The 24,186-nt window shown below is 39.8% G+C and overlaps 1 protein-coding gene across 1 annotated transcript in view; it reads left to right on the top strand.

Annotated features, from left to right (window-relative positions):
• The window catches only part of Stxbp6 (syntaxin binding protein 6), a 273,277-nt gene that overhangs the window by 246,271 nt on the left and 2,820 nt on the right, over nucleotides 1-24,186 (top strand). Inside the window, exon 5 of the mRNA XM_042686420.1 lies at nucleotides 16,773-16,930. Within this exon, the coding sequence (XP_042542354.1) occupies nucleotides 16,773-16,930 (158 nt within the window). The remainder of the gene's footprint in view (nucleotides 1-16,772; nucleotides 16,931-24,186) is intronic.

Genomic DNA, 24,186 nt, shown 5'->3' on the forward strand with positions numbered 1-24,186 from the left:
ATGACCAGTTGGCAGGGATTTTCAGTGCATCCTCCTGAGGAAATAGGAAAAACACATTAAGACCACAAAATTACTAATGAACAATTATGAAATACATAAGGATTACATAGCAATTTCAGATGTCTGATAAGAGATATGGTTAAAATGCTGCATACAACGATCACCCTGGTCAGAAATTGGACTAAACAATTGTTAGAATGTCTATTTACTCATCATCATATTCCCAATCTGTCTAGTAGGTAAGATGTCAACTGATACTCACCAAAGTGAAAACTATGTGATTCTCTCACATTGATCTGGTGGCATCATGGATAAGAGTAAAAAGAAGTTGCATTCCCAGGACCTCTGTGCTAAATTCTCTTGCCTTTGGTGACAATGTCTCAAGCATAATTGACCCAAGCTTTGCAATTTTCAGTTGCCAGTACACAAAGAAAGTAGGACAAAGCTAGAGAATGACTCATTCTCAATAGTGTCTTCTAAATAATAATAATAAAGCAGTAATGTCCCAATACTGTAGTAAAATGACTCGATATCTTTAGAAAATTCTCTTGTTATACTCAGTAAATTTCACCTGAAATTTGGCATCAGTCTTATTTTCCTGTAGAAGTTCATTGTCTCATTTTTGTTCTTCAAATTAACAGATTGCTCATGTATAGTTTCATTGCTAACCAGATTGCTAATTTAAGGACTAAGCTGTTAGATGGAAAAGAATTTAGAAACTGGAGTTTTCTTCAGTTCTTCTATTATTTTAGACCACATAAACTGGCCATGAAGGAATACATTTTTCCTTGAAATGTGTACACTTTTCTTTGTTGGACTTTATGATTATGAAATTAAAAGCAAGTATCATCATTTACTAAAATTTTAAACTAATTATGTGTACATGCTTACTGGGGAGATGTTCTCCAAAAGAAAAGGGTAACACCTCCTAAAGGGGTCATAAACACCCATTAGTTTAAGAAAATCAGTTGCTGAATTCTTAACTTCCATTATTGTTCTTGTTTGAGATGGATTCTCTTTGAGACTGTTCAAAATAAAAGCTTGAAGGCTATAAATAAAGTGAAAACTTAACTGAGCTCTGAGTGGGCAGATGTGGCTTTGAGGGCCAGCTCTTCCATTGCCTGGGTGCAACTTTGAGTGAATGTTTTTTCTTATCCCTCTGACCACATTGTTCTATTGCAAGAACTTGATGTTCCTTTGTCACTCTCCAATCAAGAGCAACTGGGGCATTTGAGGAACTTATGCTATATTTTCCCAATAAACCACTTCATGGCAATAGGTTTGAGATATAACTACAAATAAAACTTGAGATGCTTTATTTTGAAATAAACTTTTCTAAGAATCCATTTGGGCTGGATACATCCAACATGCTATACACATATTCTGTGTGTGTGTGTATGTGTGTGTGTCTGTGTGTGTGTCTGTGTGTGTGTGTGTCTGTGTGTGTGTCTATGGGTACTGGGGCTGGGGCAGTCCCTTAGCTTTTTTAGTCAAGGCTGGCACTCTACCACTTAGGACACAGCTCCACTTCTGGCTTTTTGTTGGTTAGTTGGAGTGAAGAGTCTCATGACCTTTCCTGCCCCGGCTGCCTTAGAACCATGCCTCTAAGATCTAAGCGTCCTGATTAGCTAGGGCATAAATATTCTCTTACATCAAAGAGCATGACAAATTTATTTTGTTTATTATAAAGGATATTCAGTCTCTCGCTTCATTAAGAATAAACATTTCTAACTCCTCAAACATCTTAATCTTTGACTGTCTTGATCCAGGGCTGTTTGGTTTCCTCATTCCATGTTAATAAACTAGTCTTGATTTACAAGTTCTCTTTAGTAAGTACTCCTAATATTTTCTATCTACTATATTGTCTCCTAATTTTGGAATTTTATTTTCATACACTAGAAGCAGCCACATCCTTCATGGGATGCATGGTCCCGGTACTCTGTTGTGAACCAAGTATAAAAACAAGCATGAGATCTGGCAAGGGAACAAGAAATTCAGCCGAATTGACTAAGCATATACTTAAGCTGACAATTTTGATATAATACAGTAAGTGTAGTAATATATGCATGGAATAAGAGGGAAGGATACATGGAAGAGGGAACACACCCTCTGTTTAAATTTTGATGAAGTCCGGTGTGTCTGCTTTTGTCTCTTGTTACTTGTTTCATGCTCTAAATTAAGATGTACAGATTTATGCTGATGCTTTCTTCCAAGAGTTTTCTACTAGCTCTAAAAAGTTCATGATCTTGAAGTCAGGAGATCGGATCTGGCTGATGCCCAAATCCCTGGTGGGGATTTGGATGAAAGGTTACTAAACCTGTCAGTCCAGTTCCTGGTACTCCAGTTTTCTGTGACCCTGCCCCCTGACCTGACCCTCATTAGGACCGGACCAGCACAAGTGCCATTATGCCATGTCGTGTGTCTCTGTGCTCTGTTTCCTGTCTCCTGTCTCTTGGCTCTTCTCCGGTCACCATGGTATCCCACTTAGCTCTCTATTGGAGCTGAAATGATTTGTTGGTATTGTTTTGTTCTTTCTTTCGTCCTTGGCCTTCGTGGCACAGTTTCCTAACAGTGCTAAGTGTATTTACTGGCTGCTGGTCTTGGAGACAGGGGTCTACCATGCAGTCACCAGCCTTTTAATGAAGACTCCAAGGTTCAACCTTTCAAAATGTGGCTTCTCTGTTTTCTTGCCATACATTTATTTTGAGTTAAATTTGTATGAAATGTAGAGGACCATCTTCATTTTGTTTTCAGAGGGCATCCATTTGTCCCCATATCTTTTGTGGGAAAATGCAGTCTTTTTTACTTTTTCCAGTATTAGGGCTTGAACTCAGAGCCTGGGCGATGTCCCTAGGCTTTTACTTCAAAGAGTGGCACTCTACACCTCCACACCTTCACTTCTGCCCTTTTGGTGGTCAATTGGAGATGAGTTTCATAGGCATTCCAGCTCTAGGTGGCCTCAAACTGTGATCCTCAGATCTCAGCCTCCTCTGTAGTTTAGATTGTCATATACTCTTGTAGCAGCCTCTTTGTTGAACAGTTCTAACATAACTTCAACTGTGACCAATTCATATTGGTTTTCTATCTGTTTCTTCCCTGCTCAGTTACCAAGTACTTTCACCTGTATCTTAATCTGAATGTTTTAAGTTCATAAAGGAATAGTTTTTGAACCTGTTCCCTGTTTTCTTTGGGTTCTGATCCCTAGTTCAGCTAGTCATTCTCATCCTATTCTGATAATATATAAATTTTGTCTCTACCTGTATGCATCTTCATAGAGGAATATTTGCTTCACTGACTTCCCTTGGATATCTCATAGCCAACCTAGGGATAGCATGACAAAGAATTCAATACTTGATGCTCATATCTGTTTACCCTCCAAAGAAATTTCTTTTTCTGACAGCTTTTTTATCTTATAAATTGAACCTCTATCTATCCATTTTCTTAAACCAGAACCTTAGGATTTGCTCAGTATCCTTGATTTTCCCTCATTTCCAAACTCAGTCCATCAATCTATATCTTAAATCTTTCTACTTATATCATCTGCACAGAAATCACCCAAGTATAGATTACCATTATCCCTTACTTGTAAAAGCTTCTCTACTGTTCTCTCTGTTTCTTTTTTGCTCCTTTGTCCAACTAAAGATAGGGTAATAATTTCACAAATAATCTTACCCAAGTCACCCTTAATTTAAAACCCTTCAGTGGCTTCCAATTGCTTTTTTTTTTTTGGTCGGTCATGGGGCTTGAACTCTGGGCCTGGGCGCTGTCCCTGTACTCTTCAGCTCAAGGCAAGCACTCTACTGCTTGAGCCACAGTGCCACTTCTGGTTTTCTACTGGTTTATTGGAGATAAGAGTCTCACAGACTTTCCTGCCCAGACTGGCTTTGAACCACGATTCTCAGATCTCAGCCTCCTGAGTAGCTAGGATTACAGGCGTGAGCCACCGGTGCCCAGCTTCCAATTGCATTTTAAGATCTATCTATGAGCCTCTGTAGAACCTGGCTCTGTTTATCTTTTTTGTTTCTTCTCAAGCCACCATCTCCCTGCTATAGCCATCCTAGTCTTTGTTCAGTTCCTAGAACGTGAAGATATTTTTCCTTCTCAATACTTTACCTTTTTTTTTTTTTGGGGGGGGGGGGGGTCCGGTTGTGGGGCCTGAACTCTGGGCCTGGGCGTTGTCCCTCAGCTCTTCAGCTCAAGGCTAGCGCTCTACCACTTGAGCCACAGCGCCACTTCCGGCTTTTTTTTCTTTTTGCTTATGTGGTGCTGAGGAATCGAACCCAGGGCCTCATGCATGCAAGGCAAGCGCTCTACCACTGAGCCACCTTCCCAGCCCATCAATACTTTACATGCAGACTTTGCTCCAACTTGTCTTTTCTACATCATAGCTTACACATAACTTCAGAAAGGGCCTATTGCCAACTGCTAGTAGCTCATCCCTATAATCCTACTCAGGAGGCTGAGATTCAAGGATTACAGTTAGAATCCAGCCCAGCTAGAAAAGTCCAAGAGACACTTATCTCCATAAAGCTATCAGTGGGAGTGTGGCTCAAGTGGTAGAGCACAATCCTTAAACAAGAAAGCTAAGCAAGATCATGAGGCACTGAGTTCAAGCCCTAGTGCTGGCACAAAAAAAAGAAATAGGGAAAGATCTTCCCTGTCCAACCCTAAGTCAGTACTTCTTCCCTTAAGTATACTAGCACAGCAAATTGCTAACCACTGTTTTTAGCTACTTGGCAATTTTTTAAAATTTTTTTAATTACTTAATTTCCTAGGCAATTTTTATTGTTTCAATAATTTAATCTTTTAATTACAACGTGTACATATACCGTCATGTATAACGGTATACACTCTGCCTTAGCTGTAGGCTGGAAGGTCCATGTCTGGCATTAGGTGAGGATGACATGTGTGACAACATGATTGTTGGGCTGTGATCATATCTCAGCCTGCTGTTGCACTCATTGCCAATAATACACGACCAAAAAAATATTTCAACAGATAATTAAGCAAGGAAAGGTTACAGGTAAAGTGACACTGATGTGTATTAACTAGCAGGTGGTAGAAGTAAGAGGTGCCACTGGCCCAGCCAATGTGACCAGAGTGTACAATCTTTCATAAAAAAGAAAACAGATGGGACACATAAGAATGTGGAGCTAAACACCAGTGGCTCATACATTTAATGCTAGCTACATAGGGGTCTTAGATCAGGAGGAAGGACCTTAGTTCTAGACAAGCCCACACAAAAGAATACATGAGACTCCATTCCAATAAACAAATCTGGGCATGATGGTGTGTACAAGTCATCTCAACTACAATACAAAGCATGAATAAGCAGATTACAGTTCAGGCCAGACCAGGCAAAAAACAAGACACTATCATAACTAGAACAGGGCTGGAGGCATGGCTCAGTGGTAAATTCCTAGCCAAGCTAAAAGGCTCTAAATTCAAACCCATACCACACACACCAAAAAAAAAACCAAACCCTTGACTATATTTTTCAATAGACAGGAATATGTACATGAAAAAGAAGCACTCTCATTTTCATTTTGTCTCATGCTCAAATTATTAAATATCTCTATCATGACTTTGAAAATCAAATTTTCTTATACTTTTAAACATCATTTAAGAAGTTTAATTCATTAAGCTATATAAGCTGCAATCACAATGTAATAGAACTGATTATTTTGAATACTTGAGATATATTAAACTAGTAAAGCATGCAAAATAAATATTTATACTTAATGGAATATTATATTTAAACTTATTATAAAGTCATTACATCATAGATTTCATTTATATTTTTATTATCTCTTAGCTTCTTCACAGATCTTTAAAGTTAATCAGTGAGCTCATTTCCTTATTTCCTAAAGCTAGGAAAGTTGGTGTCACTTGTTTCTGAAGAGGGCATAGATCTGGAATCTTCTCTTAGGATGATTCAAACCTAAGTCCTTGGCTGTCTCAAAAAGTTTTCTTTTTTACAACCGAACCTGTTGCATAGTAGCAGTATTTAAACCCATACTGTTCACAAGTGGACAGCCAGTAGTCTCAGCCTCCTGGATTTCTCCCAGAACAGTGCATCATTTGCTTTGTTTAATCATCTTACTTAATCTTGTACTATGTCATTAATACAGAGATCTGGTATGTTAACATTAATGGAAATGTACAGATGCTTTCTTAATTTTATTGCAATATCTTATTGTAACTGTAAAATTATCTACATGTTTTTCTCCATGAGATAAGATCTATTTTAAACAGCCAAATGTCTCCTCTCCCTGTCTTTCCCAGTAGTAGTGGAATTTGAACTTAGATCTTTGAACGTGGCTTGCTTGCTCTGCTTACACTCTACCACTCTACCATATCTCCAACCTGACCTTTCTGGTTGGATCAGTTGTAAACTGAAATCACATAGATCTTAGCCCTCTGAGTAGTTAGGGGATTGCAGGTATAAACAACCAAACTTCTAAGGAAGAGAACAACTCATTACTATGGAACATGTTGCTGTCACTCTTGCTGATTTGTGGCTGCCTTTGATATCAATACTCAGCAATCCTGTGACAGTTCCTACTCTCCCTGAAATTCTTTGGCTTCCTCATAGTTTCCTGTATATACCTATTGCTGTTCCCACAGATGGAGAAATATATACACCTTTGTATGTAGGCAACTATGAAAACCAAAGTAACCAAATATTTTAAGATTCTTAACTAATTAAAACCAATAAACCAAGCACCCCATCATTATCATTTTGTTTTGTGTTTAAACACTATTTGTTTATACATTATATATTAAATCTTCTCATATATCTTACTTAAAATTACTAAAATTGTATCTTATTATTATAGCTTTTATTGTAACTGGTGTTCTAAATATCACAGTTACCCTATAGGACCCACTTTATTAAACTGGCTTTTTTGGTGCCTGTTCTGGGACTTGAACTCAGGGCCTGACTGTTTTTAGCCACAGCTTCACTTCTGGCTTTTTTGGTAGTTTATTGGAGAAAAGTCTTATGGAGTTTCCTGCCTGGGCTGGCTTCAATCAACAACCCTCTATCTCAGCCTCCTGGGTAGCTAGGATTACAAGCATCCCACCAGTGCCTAGTTTGGCCCCTTTTTTCAGTTGAGCACTGTCCCTCTCTATCATCTTTGAAGGTATTCTTACTATCTGGCAATAATATTTCAGGCCTATCTTACTTTTTGTTGCCTCAAGGATTGAAATCTAATACTTTTCTCCTAGAGTAAAATATTGCTAGACTACAAGGTCCAAGTGCTTACTTTGCATGTGAGGATTGACTAATGCTGAAAAAATTACTACTGCTGATGTTAGGACTCCCTTAACACAGAAACTGTATTCCTTGTTAAACATGTCATTTACATGGTTGTTATTCAAAAACGTGTATTATACAGCTTACCTTATCTATGGTAAGAAAATTGGTGAAACCTTAAAGATTTTCTAATAATTACAAGAAATAAGCATCAGCTAAAGATTGGGGAAACTATGGGATCTTTGGGGGGGGGGGGGGTCATTTGTGGTGCTTGAACTCTGGGCCTGGGTGCTGTCCCTTATCTCTTTAGCTCAAGATTAATGATCTACCACTTTAGCCACAGCACCATTTCCGATTTTTTGGTGATTAGTTGGAGATAAGAATCTTACAGGACTTTCCTGCTTGGGCTGGCTTTGAACTGTGACTCTAGATCTCAGCCTTCTGAGTAGGTAGGATTACAGGCATGAGCCACCAGTGCCTGGGAACTGTGGGATTTTATAAGAGCATAGCTTGGAACTCATACTCCTCCCTACTTGGTTGGATCAGGTTAGGGGTGAACCAACGAAGTGGGACAAGAAAGTGACATGATCCAGTTAGCAGTGTGGGAAGAAAATTAACTGAGAGCCTAGGAAATTGCAGGAGAACCATGCAAGTTGCTGGGATATCAAGCAGAACCTAAATCAGACAGTGACTATTAATAAAGTGGAAGGCTCAGTGCCCTTGCTCAGATAGAATGCCCTGGACTCTATGAGCATGTTGAATGTGAGATATGATGGAGAAATTAGAGTCAAAGGTAAGACGTAACAGGGGAGACAGAGTAGATGTGAATTCAGGAAGCGCAGGACAAGCAGGTGGGAAGAGAAAGATGCCTTGTATTTGACAGAACCAAAGCCAAGGCCAGATCTTGTTTATTTCGTATTCCTAACCATAAAAATGAAGAAGTGCGGAAGTGGTGCTGTGGCTCAAGTGGTAGAGCACTAGCCTTGAGCTGAAGAGCTGAGGAACAGCACCCAGGCCCAGAGTTCGAGCCCCACGACCAACCAAAAAAAAAAAAAATGAAGAAGTGCTTAGAGGGACCAAGAAATAATAAATAATTATTGAAGCCAAAGGAAAGAACAGCCTTCAAAAGGAGGAGTCTGGGAGCTTGGGATCCAACGGCAAGTTGCTGGTGAGTTTGAACGAGCAGTCTTAGGAGGATGTAATGGGATCACTGCATGGAGACTCAGTTACAGAGATGTCTGAGAGGTAGCAGTACTTGTTCAGTAATGTTTGCAGTAGGAAAAGAAAGACAAGTAAAAGAAAGTAGGAAAAGAAAGGCAAGCCGCAGAAGAAAGCCTAGCAGAAAAAATTTGACCAGGTAACTACAGCTTTTATTTGTTGTCATAGTGAATGCTGAGTGCCTGCTACAAACATTGTTCCAGGTGCCCTCATCTGTGCAATACCTCAGACCAATTCCATGAACAGTGAGGAAACTGAAGCACAAACAAGGAAATCATTTGTTCAAGGTTGCCCAGCTAATAAATAGCAGACCTCACGTACTGAGCAGAATTTTTTAGCCAGTAGCATGATGTGGGAGGGGGAGTTCAAATTATATATAGATACAGTTAGATAGATATATCTTTAGATATAGCTCTATCTATAGCTATTGATATCTATCAATAGTTAGCTATAGATATATAAAAAAAAGAAATTATAATGCTCAGAGTAAAAGCTGCCTGCTTTTGAACTGTAATAAAAGCAAAAAGATGTAATTCATAGCTGGTCTGTCGCCATACATTACTAAAGAGACAGGAAACAAAATTTGTCTTCCCAAATTTAAAGCCACTCTAGGATTTGAACCTCAAAACAAGAGTTCCTTTTGGGAAGTTTCACTTCATATAACCTGATATTCCCCGGGGGGGGGGGGGGGGGGGGTGGAAACAGAATGAAAAGATTTGTCCCTGAATTCATTGGTTGAATTAACCATAACTCTTGTAAGAACATATTAATAAGAGCCAAAATTCAATGCATACCAAGATACTGATGAATTTTTCTGCTTATTCTGAGTTTAACTGTTGAAACATGAATAATATCCTACGTGTATGGCCCTTGTCTTTGGGACACTGGAGCAGTGAATTAAGGTGAGTATGAACTCATAATTGGCTAGAGGATTGCACTAGAGTTGCACTAAATTACATGGCCAGAAAAGACATTTATCTGATAGAATGATCCATTCCTCTTCCTTTGGTAACTCAAACAGTAGGTAACTCCAAGGTCTTCTTCAAGTAGACTCTAGAACTTGTGATCTTACAGAGAATTCCTGAGCACTGAGTCCATTTTTCTTTGTTATGTAGCTCCAGGCACCAAACAAACTTCAGGGTCCCTGAAATTAGCCACCAACTTGAAACACAAGATAATTCTAGAACTGCCAATCAACTTGCTATATCTGTTCCACTGCCTCGATAATGCAGGCTTTTTTAATGTAATTACATGACTTGTCTATTTATTGCTAAATTGACGGGGACAGCCTGGATATATTTCTTTTTCTACTTTAAGAGTCAGTATAGTTTATTATAGCATTTCCCAATACAAGAATTCCTCTACTAAGAATGCTTGTGCAAGAGTCCTGTGAGAAAATATATTTGGGAAACTTCACTCTATACTTCTGCTCTCACTGCTACCTTCTTTAAATTCATGGTTTATATCAGCTTGGTGTAAGTTTTCCAAACATAGCTGGGTACAAATGGTTTACATCTGTAATCCTGGCTACTCAAGAGACTGAGATCTAAAAGATCATAGTTGGAAGCCAACCTGGGCAGAAGAACTCCTGTCAGAAATATAACTAGCAAAAAGCTAAGCTGAAAGCATGGCTCTGGTAATAGAAAGAGAGTAGTAGCCAAGAGAGCAAGCAAGGCTCTGAGTTTAAACCTACTTGTGAAGATTAAAAGGTGTTTGTGACTTTAGCTAAGTGTAACTGTGCCACAGTATTATGAGATTTATGTAGTCAATCTCAATAAAAAATATTTGGGAAAAAAAGGTTTTTTCACACTTCTTTAAGAAAAATCCAGGCAAGATCATACTTCACAAAACCATTTTTGACATAGAAGTGAGTTTTTCTTGTAGCCTTTAAAAAAACCCCACAGAGCTATTTTGGGAGGTCTTTACATAGCTGTTAAGAGATTTGGAGTCAATACAGGATAATCGTGTCTTTCAATCCCCTATAAAATAAGGGTAAGAATATCTTCCTTTGAAGAAGGTGACATCTGACCACTATAGCTGCCACCTAGTAAACAAGAGCCATCATAAATGGAAATCATTCTGTGATTGGCTGATGCTGACACTGTGTGCCCTGCAAAAGTTAACAGCTCTTCCTTTTTAGGCTTGATATAGCCAGGGTTGTACAGAACTTATCTAATTAGTCATTACTACAAACTACAAACCAGATTTAACCTTTCTGAAGAATCCCCATCTTAAAAGAGAATTACTAGATATCTATCATTGAAATGCAGCAGTATGATTTAATATTGATTGGTCAGCAAAAAGAGCTAGATATTGCTATTAATCTTGTATTCACAAATCTTAGATAAGCCAGGCATTGGTGGTTCACACCTGTAACCCTAGCTACTAAGGAAGCTGAGATATGAAGATCAGCTTGGAGCCAGCCTGGATAGAAAAATCTTTGAAACTCCTATCTCTAATTCACCAGTATAAAAAACAAAAAGCTAGAAGTGGTGAAGCTATGGCTCAAATGGTAGAGTGCCACTCTTCAGTGAAAATAAAACAAGTGAGAGCTAGAGGCCTTGAGTTCCATACTCCTCTACTGGCACGCATACACACACACACACACACACACACACACACACACACACACACACACACACACACATATACCACACAGAGGAATACACAAACAAAAAGAAAAAACTCTATGATCTTTGTTATTTAATGGGCATCCATTAATAAAATGTTTAGTTCAAGTCACAGCCCTAAAAAAAGCCTCCTTTGAAGCATAGTAACTAACATGAAGTTGACTGACCACTATTGAGAGTAGGAGGGAGCATTTGACCACAGGAAGCAGAACCACAATATATAAGTTGTAACTCCATGGCTTTAGGAATGAAAAGAGGTGGAACTGACAACGAACCAGGTCTCCATATAACTTTGTTTTGCTAATATGTCTTCTAGTGGGAAAGGACTGAACAATGAAATGGTCACAGAATAAAACCATTTCTTGGGGAGATCCACTATTAAAAGTCCAGTAAAAGTAATTTGAGTTTTCCTAATACAAAACCAGACTTAAGTGTACCTTATGTCCTACCCCTGGAAATGTTTTTGTTAAGAAAATTAATATCACAGATAAAGAAAGAATACAACTCATTTACTCTACTCAAAGAGCAAATTACTATTGAGCACTTGAGGCATATAGTATGTGAGAAATAGTGTTCAGTCCACTAACAGGTTTAGAATGATAGATTTCCCTTCTTATCTTATTAAATAAGCTTATTTTATTAGAATGGAAACTCATAGACACATAATTTGAATTTGATTCCCTGTATTGGTAAGTGGGGCTTTATTGTGTAGTTTTTCCTAAGTGATTAGATTGACCACAGAATAGAAGTAGTCTGAGCAGAACTATTTATAAATGCTGTTTCTTAGAAATATTTTTGGATAAGCATGCCCATCAATGAGTACAGATGGACATACATTTATCAATCATTTGTTTTAACATGATTTTCCACCTGCCTTATTTTCCAAACAAGATAAGTAGTTTATACTTCAAATAGATGTGTATGTATTTTCTTAAAGGAAGTCCCTGCTGAAAATTCTATTTAGGTGGTCGCTTTCTCTGCTGTAGGATTTAAATATTTTATTACCAAATACAACTTGAAGTCCAGAATGATTGAATGGACTTATTTGATATGTGAATTGCTGGTTATATTCTACACTTCTAAAATCTGTCTTCTTTCTTTTTTCCTGTTTTCAATATTTTACTTTTTCCTCCTCATTTTCTTATGCATTAAAAAGAATTTCCTTTTCATTGTAGGCATAATGCTATAATATCTCAAGTTTGTCTCTCAGTAAATTCTGAATCACTTGACATACATGATTTTATTTGTATATATTATACATATTTTATATTTTTATATATTTATACATATATATATCGTAAAAGTAAGCATCGACTAGAGCTGATAAAGGCAATCTCAATGAAGCAAGACTGCTCTGCTGTGGTCTCCAGAGACTATAATTTGAAAGGCAGTTGACTTTATTTGCTGTGGTTGACAACTTCTCCTCAGACTGCTTGAATAAATTTGGGTATTAATATGCTTCCTGTCTATTTAGAGAGAATTACCATCCTTTCTGCCTCAGAAGACTGCTTTATTTCCAGATTTAACTCAGCACAATATGATGGACCCTACCTTGTGAGAAAGATTAGCATGCCTTGATTGAGTGAATATATGTTTAGCATCTTCTGTGAGCTACAAAACACTTAGTCCCGTGATACGGGAAGGAAGGAGGGAGACATGCAATGGAATTGGGTGGGACTGTGCCATTTTTGCAAGGTTCTTTAAAGAGCACATGTACTGTGGAGAGGCAAACTTAAATTGAGCACGTACAGCCATTTTCCTCTTCATCTCCACAGTAGTTGTTTGAGATAGATGGCATGACCCACATTTAAGAGATGAAGACTGAAGACTAGGTAAATTAAATCACTCCCTTGAAATGATTCTGCCAATTGTGCCAATATACCAGTGCCTAACAAACAGGAGGCATCTTGTGAATAGTTTTGATGTTGAATAAATCTTTCAGGGAGCAATTTTCAACACGTACTAAAAGCCTGGAAGCATTTCATGCTCTTTGAATCATAATTTAATTCCTAGCAATTAATGCTCTTTGAATCATAATTTAATTTCTAGCAAGTATTTGAGATATAGGTAAAGTTTGTGCGTATGTATCAGGCCAGGAGGAGGGTAAAGATGGCACAGTGTGTAGAGCCGTAGAGGAAGCAATTGTCAGTTGTATGGGGTAAAGGAAGAGAATACAGACTTGACTTTCAGCTAGGTTAAGGAGCTGAACAGATTTGGGGATGGTTTACTGAAACCAAGACCTCAAAAGTAAGCAACCATGAAAGAAGGAATAATGGTTCAAGTTTGGACATGCTGAATTTGAGATGACTTTGGGTCATTTAGTTGATGCATTTAGGAATGCACGTGGATCTAAGCCCAGCAACACAGTCTTTTGAAAGATGAAAGACTTAGCCAATGAAGCCATGATGTGGATAATGGTGACTTAGGAAGAGTCTGAAGAAGGTAACGCATAGAACCCTGGAATTCATAGTTTAAGTAAGAGATCCCAGAGAGAAGAAAGTCAGTGAACAGAAGACCTGAGCTAAAAGAGAAGAAAGATTAAGGATTTAGGAAATGGTCGCAGAGTGAAATGGTATATACAAGGGGCTTGTGAGGCAGCTGTAATTCATGGCCTCTCCAGAAGTTTTGTCCTTGCTTGTGCTCCATCAAGCACTAAGGACATAGATAGCATCTGCAGGGCTGAGAGGAAGGAATGAATAGTTGACTTGAATCCTGACAAAGGTGACAGGATTTCACTGGGCTTAAAATGTGGATCGGATTGAAAGTGAGGAAGAAAATCTCAACTGACTAAGATTTGTTCAAAATCTTCTGCCTAAAAATAACTTAAGGAAGATTTCTTATTTATAGTCGGCAGCTTCGTAACCTTTATATAGTGGAGACAGCATTTGTTTCCACTGTTTCCTTTGGTTCTCTTTTTTTTTTTTTTTTTTTTTTTTGTCGGTCGTGGGGCCTGAACTCTGGGCCTGGGTGCTGTCCCTCAGCTCTTCAGCTCAAGGCTAGCGCTCTACCACTTGAGCCACAGCACCACTTCCGGCTTTTTTCTTTTTGCTTATGTGGTGCTGAGGAATCGAACCCAGGGCCTTGAGCATGCAAGGCAAGCACTCTACCACTGAGCCACCTTCCCAGCCCTGGTTCTCTTTTTTTATATTCACTACTAGTTAAACAGTATCCTACAGATGTGGATATGCTGTCACCTAACACCACGTGTAACATCAATTTCAAGGAAATCATGAGAAAAAAGTATTATGGCTTATACAAAGCAAGTTTATGCCAGAAACACACGTGTGAGTAACTAGGAGATCTTTTTATGAGCAGTTTTGCTGCCCAGTCTTGGAAAATGGGATGTCAAGATTGTGCTGTGATGGTTTTGAGAAGTAATTTTGCTTTCTTTGGTATCATCATTCCTGAATTAGCCAGTGCCAAGTTTCTTCTAACTGGTTCTGTAATGAGTTTCTCAATGCATGTATTGCTGAGAATCTATATCTTACACTACCCACATCACATGCTAGGGACCAGCCATCTGAGCCAAAGTTAGGAAATAAACTGAACTCAAGGCTGATTCATAGCTCTTAGAAGACATACATTGGTGATGCCTTTTCCAGTAGGAAAAGACAAGTCTTGGTTATATACCCTTTTAATTTTATGGCCGCTAATTATAAAATCCCTTCAGTTTGATGAATTTATAACTATAAAGTTGCACACTCCCAACACCATGTTTTCCTCTAAAATCCTAAATTGTAAGTCTATGAAAAAAATGAGAAAGAGATTTCTTTGTGCCTTCTTCTCACTCTCTGCACCTTCCATCCCTTATCCATTCACCTTTTCCAGCCATTAGCCCCTTCCTTCTTCACCTCAATTAACTGGTACTATGGCATGGGTAGTAACTTCATCCAACGGGAGTACTTTGAGGACAGAAACGATCAGGCATTACCCTGGGAAATAAGCGGTCAAAACCTATCTGTTTACTAGTATGGCCAAGATTCTGTCATAGTAGTTATAAAGAAGATAGAGAATAAGAAAAGTCAATGGAAAAACTAGTGTTCAGTGGTAGCCACGTCATTTTCCTGGTTACATGATCTTGTGTATACCTCTTCACCTGCCAATCTCAGTTTTCTAAGTAGACTTCTTGTTCAATTGAATGAGATAATATTTTTGAAAGTGGCAAAAATCTTATACAAATGCTAGACAGTGATGACAGGCTATCTTCTATAAGTATGATGTGAAAGCAAAGAAGATACCAAGATTTCCCTTGAATTTGTTCTTAAGTCCCAGATCTTCCCTTTCAATCATGCTCTACTAAATTTCTCCCAAGCTCCAGATTCTCTACTTCTCACCCATTTGTACTTTGTTCTCTTTCACTCTTCATGTGATGCTAGCCGCAATTGGTAACATAACGTTAAGCCCATCTCCTTTTCTTACTGTGTGGTTGAAGCCTTGAAATCCACTCCTAACAAAAGAAAAGTGGAAAACAGTTTCCTAAGTGCTTCTTCTACTTTGATTGCCTGAGATCTTTTTCCACAGACCACAGACTCTTCCCCAGAGGAGAATATGGGAAGCCTTTGCAGCTGATCCCAGAATAAATTTCATTTCTATTAAGAGCTGTTTGTGGCGAGATGTATCTATCCTGGGAACAAAAAATTAAATGATCATAAAGTCTTTCAAAGACAAAAAGCTATTACTTTAAATGTGATTGAGTATCTTCCACACAATATTAGCAATAGATATATACTTTCTTTGGTTGTCATTGTGCAAGTTGCCAGTTCTCAGTAGATTAGGCACCACTGCTCAGTCTTGGAAAATGAAATATCAAGACTGTAATGCAATAGTTTTGAGATGTGATATTTTTTAACTTCCTTTGGTATCATCATTCCTGAGTTAGGCAGTATCAAATTTCTTCTAGCTGATTCCATAATGATTTGATGCCATAAAATGCTTAAAATCCATATTTCATAAAATAGAGTCCAACCCTCTGAGCCAAGGTTAAGAAGTAAATTGAGCTTTGAGGCTAAGTCATAATTCTTGGAAGCCATACATTGGTGGTGGATGATGCTTACTTTCTGGATGAAAGAAATACAGAGAATTATATCTAGGAAATCCTTGTGGCCCCATTTTTCCTTTGATTGTTCACATAAACTTCAGGTCAGAAGGAAATAGATGCACATAAGATCCAGATACATCTTATTGAACTTCCCTAATGTGTGAACATCTCAGAATTCCAGTTTACCTTGGCAAGCCAAGTCTTAACTCAAGTATACCCCATCTTTTCCAGCCTCACCAGTGAAAATGCTAGCAGAATGGATGAGTATAAAAAGAAGCACCCAGCATTTTTCCAAATCCTAAAGTCTAGCTGTGATTGTTCATCCTACATGTCAGTCAGACAGAATCAAAAGAAATGTAAGCTATGCTCAGGGGCTCCAAGCCAGCCCAGGAAAAAAAAAAAATCTATGAGACACTTACAGTTTAAAAAAAAAGCTGGAAGTGAGGGGGTGGCTCAGGTGGTACAGCACCATCCTTGAGCAGAAAAGCCAAGTAAGAATTCAAGCCCACATATTGACAATAAATAAACAAACAAACAAACTCTGCTCCACGATCCCAGAGGCTTTTCCATGACATGGTTACTTGATTAGCTGAACCAGTTCCTGATGTCCTTGTTCTTCTCTTTCCAGGAAACAGCATTCTTCATTCTGCTGCTGATAGTGTGACCAGCGCAGTACAGAAGGCCAGTCAGGCCTTGAATGAGCGTGGGGAAAGGTTAGGCCGAGCTGAAGAGAAGACAGAAGACTTGAAGAACAGTGCCCAGCAGTTTGCGGAAACTGCCCACAAGGTGGGCCAACAGAGGGCAGGAGTCTCAGCTCTACTTGGCAGGGAGTGGGAGAGAGGGTGGGGCTTGCCAACATACCTTATTTCAGTGTATTTCCTGGAGTGGGAAAAACAAAACCATCTTCTTATTCCCTTTCTTCTTCTGGCAATCTCCATCAGCTACTTAGCAGAGTCATAAACTGTCTTCTTGTACTTGGATTCTGAGGTTATTTTCTTTCCCATGTCCCATGCCTGACCTTCTGATCTTGATTTTATTTTAAGAAATATGGACTAGGCTGAGCACCTATAATCTTAGCTACTCGGGAAGCTGCTATTTGAGGATCACAGATCAAAGCCAAGCTGGGCAGGAAAGTCCATGTGATATGTCCTAGCAGCTCAAGTGGTAGAGCACCAGCTTTGAGCCAAAAAATAAAGGAACAGTGCCTGTGTCCTGAGTTCAAGCCACAGTTCTTATATGCTTGTACACCCACAGATAGATAGATGATAGATAGATGGATAGATAGATTGTTAGATAGATAGAAAGAAAGAAAGATAGATAGATAGATAGATAGATAGATAGATAGATAGATAGATAGATAGATAGATAGATAGATAGGTAGGTAGGTAAGTAGGTAGGTAGGTAGGTAGATAGATAGATAGATAGATAGATAGATAGATAGATAGATAGATAGATAGATAGATAGATAGATAGATAGATAGATAGATAGATAGATAGATAGATAGAAAGAAAGAAAGATACCATCTTTCGTTTCCATAGGGAAGTTTAAGGCTCAAGTATCAGGGTTAAGAGAAGAATGAGATCACGTCTCAGAGTATGTCCCTGCTCTTGGCCAAGACTTTAAAGAATCCATGGTAGCATCCATCATCCATTGCTGCTTGCTTCTTACAAAATAATTCATTATAAAGGAACTGCAAGTTAAACCTATCAGGTGCCACTTTGGGGCCCACTAGAATGACAAATACAAATGGCTAACTATACTGTTGTCCATGATGTGGAAACACTAGAATTCTCTTACATTGTATTTGGAATTGTCACTTTCAAAAATGGTTTTGCCAAGTACTGGTGGCTCATGCCTATAATCCTAGCTAAAAAGGAGGCTGAGATTTAAGAATTGTGGTTTGAAGCCAGCCTGGGCATGAAAGTCTGTGAAACTCTTATCTCCAATAAATTACTCAGAAAAAGCTGGATGTGGCATTGTGGCTCAGGTGGTAGAGAGCTAGCCTTGAACAAAAGCAGCTCAGGGATAATGCCCAGGCCCAAGGTTCAAGCCCAGGACTGGCAAAAAAAAAAAAAATTGCAGTATATATTGAAGAATATTATTTGTGGGTCCATACACTAACATAACTGATTTCACCTATATAGCAAAAGTCTGGTATAAGAAAATTCATAGTAGTTTTACTCATAATAATCCTAACTTGGAAACAACCTAAATGTCTCATCAACCAGAGAATGGATAAATTGTGGTATATTCAGATATGATACAAGACAACAAGGTTAGGGCTGGGAAGTTGGCTCAGTGGTAGAGCGCTTGCCTTGCAAGCCTGAGGCCCTGGGTTTGATTCCTCAGCACCATATAAGCAAAAAGAAAAAAGCCGGAAGTGGCACTGTGGCTCAAGTGGTAGAGCACCAGCCTTGAGCTGAAGAGCTGAGGGACAGCGCCCAGGCCCAGAGTTCAGGTCGTGACCCAAAAAAAAAAAAAAGACAACAAGGCTAAATTAGATATATTACTGAACAAAGGAGGCCAGACATAGAAAACATAGTATGATTCTGTAGTTCAAAACCAGACAAAAGTAATCTATTTTGACTAGGCTCAAAATAATAGTTAACATTGATGTGTATTGACTGGTAAAAGTCAGGAGGTGTCATACAGGGAGGATGAAAATTTCTATGTCCTTACATAATAATGGTCGCATAGGTTTATTAAAATACTTCAAGCTATGGGGAGGTATGGGGGGGGGGGCGATGACCTTGAAGCTTCTAGAATGTGGTTTCCATCCTATTTCTTCTTAGTCATGTATCCAATGTCCTATCTTCTGTGCCTTTATCACATCATATACAAAGCAAGCTCTGAACTCAGAAGTTTACCTCTGAGCATGGCTGAGTGTGGCCAGACTGTACGGTTCTGCCTCTGAATTCTAACAATGGGCTTTCCCCATGACTGGGCTGTGCATGGAGCCTTTCCATTCATAATCTCGCTGATAACCTCCTTTCAGAAAGGCAAGATAGTGGAAAATTATTGGAAGCCATTATGTAAAGCAACCATAAACTGAAAAGAAGAAGGACCCCACTGATCAAGTGATAGAATTTACAGCTGTTATTGTATTTTGAGTCAGTAAGCTATTCTTTCTGGCCAGTGATTAGAACTTAGGTTTCCAGAAACAACTTCAGTTGATGACTTGTATTATCCTATCATCATCATAAGTTCCTTGGGAGGAGGGGGATTGCTTCAACAGAATGTCCCACCTTTATGGGGCAAACAAGAACCAATCCAATTATCAATTAGCTAGGTTGGTCGTTCACTCCTGTAGTCCTAGCTACTTGGATGGATCAGAGTACCTGGCAATCCCAGGCAAAAAAAAAAAGTTTCTAAGTCCCCATCTCAACAGAAAAACCTGGGCAGGGGGGTGTGTACCTGTCATCCCACTCATAGCAGAAAGTATAAGTATGATGGCAGTCCAGGCTGACCTTGGCAAAAAGTGAGCCCCTATCTCAAAAATACCCAGATCAGAAAGAGCTCCTGTGATAAAATACCTGCCTAGCAAGTGTGAAATCCCAAATTCAATCCCAGCTGGGAGTGCTGGTGTAATCCTAGCTACTTATGAGGCTGAGACCTGAAGATCATGGTGCAAAGCCAGCTCAGTCAGGAAAGTCTGTGAGAATCTTATCTTTAATTAACCATCAAAAAGTGGTACTGTGGCTCAAGTGGTAAGGTGCCACTCGAGTGAAAAAGATAAGAGCAACAAAATCCTAATTCAAGCCTCAGTACCAGCACAAAATAAAAAGGAAGGAAAGGAAGAAGGAGACAGAGATTGAGGTGGGGGGGGGGGGGGAGAAAGAGAGAGATAAAGAGGAAGGGAAGAAGGAAGGAAGGAAGGAAGGAAGGAAGGAAGGAAGGAAGGAAGGAAGGAAGGAAGGAAGGAAGGAAGGAAGGAAGGAAGGAAGGAAGGGAAAATCTCACTCAGGCCCTAATGGTGACTTCAATTCCAGTGGATGCTTCCTTTCTTGGCTCAGACCTGTCTGGGGTGTGTCATTTCTTCTCTACCATGATGACCCCACTGCCCTGCTGCCCTATGGGGGCCTATGTGGAGTTCCCCAGAGGAGAATATGCTACCCTAGAGGAGAATATGTCAGATCTGTCTGAAAATGTAGGCAGTCTGCTGGAGGCTGGGAGTTAGATTGCTGTCGCAGAGAGAGTAGACTCATATTCACCATTTCCCTAGTCCCTCCCTCATTTCTGCAGCCTTTGTATTCCAAGGAAATGATGAGATGGAAATGCTAGAAATCCAGCCCAAGCTTCGTTTCTAACAACAACAATGACAACTTATATGATTGAAATGTTAGGGGAGGGGGAAGGAGAACTTGGAAGAGCTTGTAAAAAGTTGAATTGTGCAAGAGAGGGATAACAGAAATCATTTTATAACTGCTCTCACATCTGGGAATGGTCATAGTAATAAACTTATCTTTCATACCCTTCCATACAAAGCAGATCAATCAACAGTGTGCTGATAAAATTCTGCTAAAATAGGGGTTTGGGTTAATGGCTAAACCATGAACCAGGTTACTGAGGAAGCTGTGAAATCATTCTTCCTAAGGTAGGACAGACAATACCTGGATGTCATGGCATCAACAGTTCTCTCTGGGGGATTCACAAGCACTGACAAGGCCTGGATTCTTGGCTCAACTTGTTGTTCCCCTGATACTGTGGCCAAGTTTTGCTAGATGGCTGGGAAACAATGTGGTATAGTTAACACCTTGTTTTTGAATCTAGCTCTATCATTTACCGTGTTGGTGATAGTGGGCTAGTGCTGAATTTCTCTATTCCCAGTTTCTCATGAGTGACATAGAACTAATTAATAATAGGACCCATCTTCTAGAATGTGGAGAAAAGTGATTCGTTTCTGCTGACCCTGTTCCCCTGCTGCCACTTACTGAGCGCTGTAATTGTTACTGGTGACTAAGGATTCTCAGTACAGTAACAAGAAGGAAGACAGGGAAGGAATAGAGGTGAAGATTGGGTGCTTTCCAGGCTCAAAGGCAAGGAGGCAGGAGGGCCTTGTAGTAAAGCTGATACCAGCCTGCAAACATTTATATTACATGAGTAAGTCAGGCTCAGAGAGACAAAAAAAATGTTGAATGTTTCCTCCCATATGTGGAAATTAGATCTAAATTATAAATATGTTTGTAACTGTATACAAGGCCATTTGTACACACACACATTTTTAAATGTATTCACTAAATTCGGTATATGCAGGGGAGAGCCTAGTGGTGTGATCCCTCTAACAAATAGCAGGAAGCTGGAATATATGGGGTCTTTTTCTTTTTGGGAAGGAGGAGGGATTGAGGTCAAAGGAAGAGGGAGCAGAAGAATAGAGAGAAGACAGATGGGGAAATGCAGTCATAATATTTAATGTGCATATGAGCAAATGGAACCAAGTAAATTGGAAAAAATGAGTCGGTTTGGGAGAGAATAATGAAAGGGGGAACATAGCTCAAGATGCCTTGTACTCACAAATTGACATGTTGGATTGAAACCCCTTTGAACAACTACTTTAAAATAATTTTAAGTTGATAAGCCTAAACAGAGAACCTCCCTTGAAATAGGATCTGTCAGAGCAGAAATTGGTGGGCCACCCTCATCCAGGGACCACTGCATTTATTGAGAAGGAGGGTCCGGGCCAGGCATCTAGCCACTCTTCGTGGAGAAGGCTGAATCAAGAGAGGGATTAGACAGCCTTTGACTTGATTTCCACTCTGGTAGAATCTGTTGCTGTGTGAGGGAGTGTGAGCCCGTGTCAGAGTCAGACTTCAGTTTTCTAAAACTGGAATGTATGTCCTGACATGACCCACATTGGTAGCCCTTCTAAGGAGCATTTTGACCTAGTTAGGTAAGGTGTGGCCATTTTCCTAGGAGCTAAAACCCCTGGTTTGGGCACTGTGACACAGGCTCACTAGCACAAAAGATGTCATTCACTGGCTAGGTCCCAGCCAGGCCTACTGAGGAGGGGAGATAGAATGCAGACCTCCCACCCCCCAGATGTATGGCTTTATTGACTCATAAAGAGTGGGCTGGGTTTATGAGTCGAAGGCACAGCACACATGGCAGCCCTGAGCAAAGAACAGAAGTTCCAGGTGACAGTCTCTGCAAACTCCAGCTTGAATAAGGACACCCAACTGCAGATAGAAAGTTTGGCACCCCTTCTGAGGTAGCCATAGGAAAGCATCTTTGGCCTTGTAACCTTTCCCAGGACCCCTCCTAACCCAGGTAGGAGAGTGAGTTGGATCACTTTTGCACAACTCCTCAGGATACGTGGGCACTTGTGCCCTGCTGAACAGATGGAAAATGATACTTCTCCCTCCTCACCACCACCCCACCCCTCCCGGCAGCTCCAATTAGCCTGGCTTGTACAAGTGGAGAGCTGGAGGCTTGGCCCAGGCCCAGCCATTAGGAAAGCACAACTCTACCATAGAAGCAGCCCTGTGTTCTTTCCCCTACCCCAAAAAGCACAATGTTGCCATGTGTGCCTTGCTTTGACAACCCACATGGGCAATGAGTCAGCAGGCCAACACATTACCCACACCTAGACATCCTCAGCTGACATTTGCACTGAAAAGAACACGGAGCTGCCCTGTTTGTGGGGGAAGGAAAGGTGAGTAGCATTGCTCTCACTGGGAGAGAGTGATGTGGGCCCTTTCTCTTTATCTCTTGCTTCTACAAATAGCTATTTCCTTTAGGGCTCTAGGCCAGAAAAGAAGGGTATCAGACAGCCCCCAGGCTCTAAGTTCAAGCCCTAGCACTAGCACATAATAAAAGGGGGGATTTCCCTAATACTGGTAACCATTTTTATTTATCATTACTTAGGTCAGATAGTTTTGAGAGATAGAAAAGCCTTTCTGTGAGATACTAAGAAATCAAAAGGAAATTTTTTAATTCCTGTAGGAATTTAAATTAACCCATAGAGTTGGAGAAATTATTATAGGCCTAAGAGGAAGCCAAGGCATGAGAGAGCCATGACTTCCAAGTTCAAGGTCATACAATAAATCTATAGCAGCAAGTATGCTGATCCTGTGCAGTCCAATACTCTTTCTGTTTTCCCATCCTACCTTCTATTTCTAAAGCTCTGAATTCCAAGGAACTGTTTAAAACCTACACTTACAGAACTTCCTACAAAAAGCCCTCTCTTAGGCCTTTAGGGCTACTGGAACAAAATGTGATCAACTTTAATTTTTATAAATTATATAACTTTATACACTGATTTGGAAATTTATAAACCATAGAAATTGTTTGAAATTTATTTCTCACAATTCTGGAGTTAGAAAGTTCAAGATCAAGTGCTGGAGAATTCTGTGGTTACTGAGGGCCTGTTTCCCAAGTCACAGACGGCGATCTCTCAGAGTCCTCCCCTCATGGAAAGTGGACAAGTTCTCACTCCCTCGATCTTCTTAAGGTCATTAATTATATTCACAAAGACTTCACTCTGAGGATCTAATCTCTACCCAAAGACCCCACCTCCTATTACCATCTCACTGGGGGGTTAATTATCAACATGGGAAATTTGGAAAGACACAACCTTCATACCATAATATGTCAAGTAATAGATCATCCCATCCGCTGTATTTCCACAAAGCATAGCTGGTCACAAGCTGGAGCTCCTCTTAGTTTCACTCTAGATGTGCTGCCATAAGAACTAGGGTTTGAGTTGAATCGCAGCACAGTTGCTGCTGAAGATGAATAGCTGCAGGGAATTGGCGTGAGCCCATTAATGGGAAGTTCACAGCTCAGTGAATAGCAGGACAGAGGCACAGATCAAATATTTATGGTTGGTATTCATTATGTACAATGCTTAACAGCTCTGTGTTTGTTTGATGGTCCTCATTGCTAAATAATGCATAGAACTCTGGTCAGAGCTGGAAGAGGAGGCCGGACAGAAAAGGGGCTCAGAGTCTGGCCACAGAATGGGGCCGATCTGAGGGTTCTACACTAGATTCTATTGACCACATATCCTGTCTGAAGTCAGAAGTTAACTAACTTCCTCCAGACC

This window comes from Dipodomys spectabilis, unplaced genomic scaffold (assembly GCF_019054845.1).
Source record: "Dipodomys spectabilis isolate Male_0828 unplaced genomic scaffold, ASM1905484v1 ptg000097l, whole genome shotgun sequence".
Taxonomy (NCBI): domain Eukaryota; kingdom Metazoa; phylum Chordata; class Mammalia; order Rodentia; family Heteromyidae; genus Dipodomys; species Dipodomys spectabilis.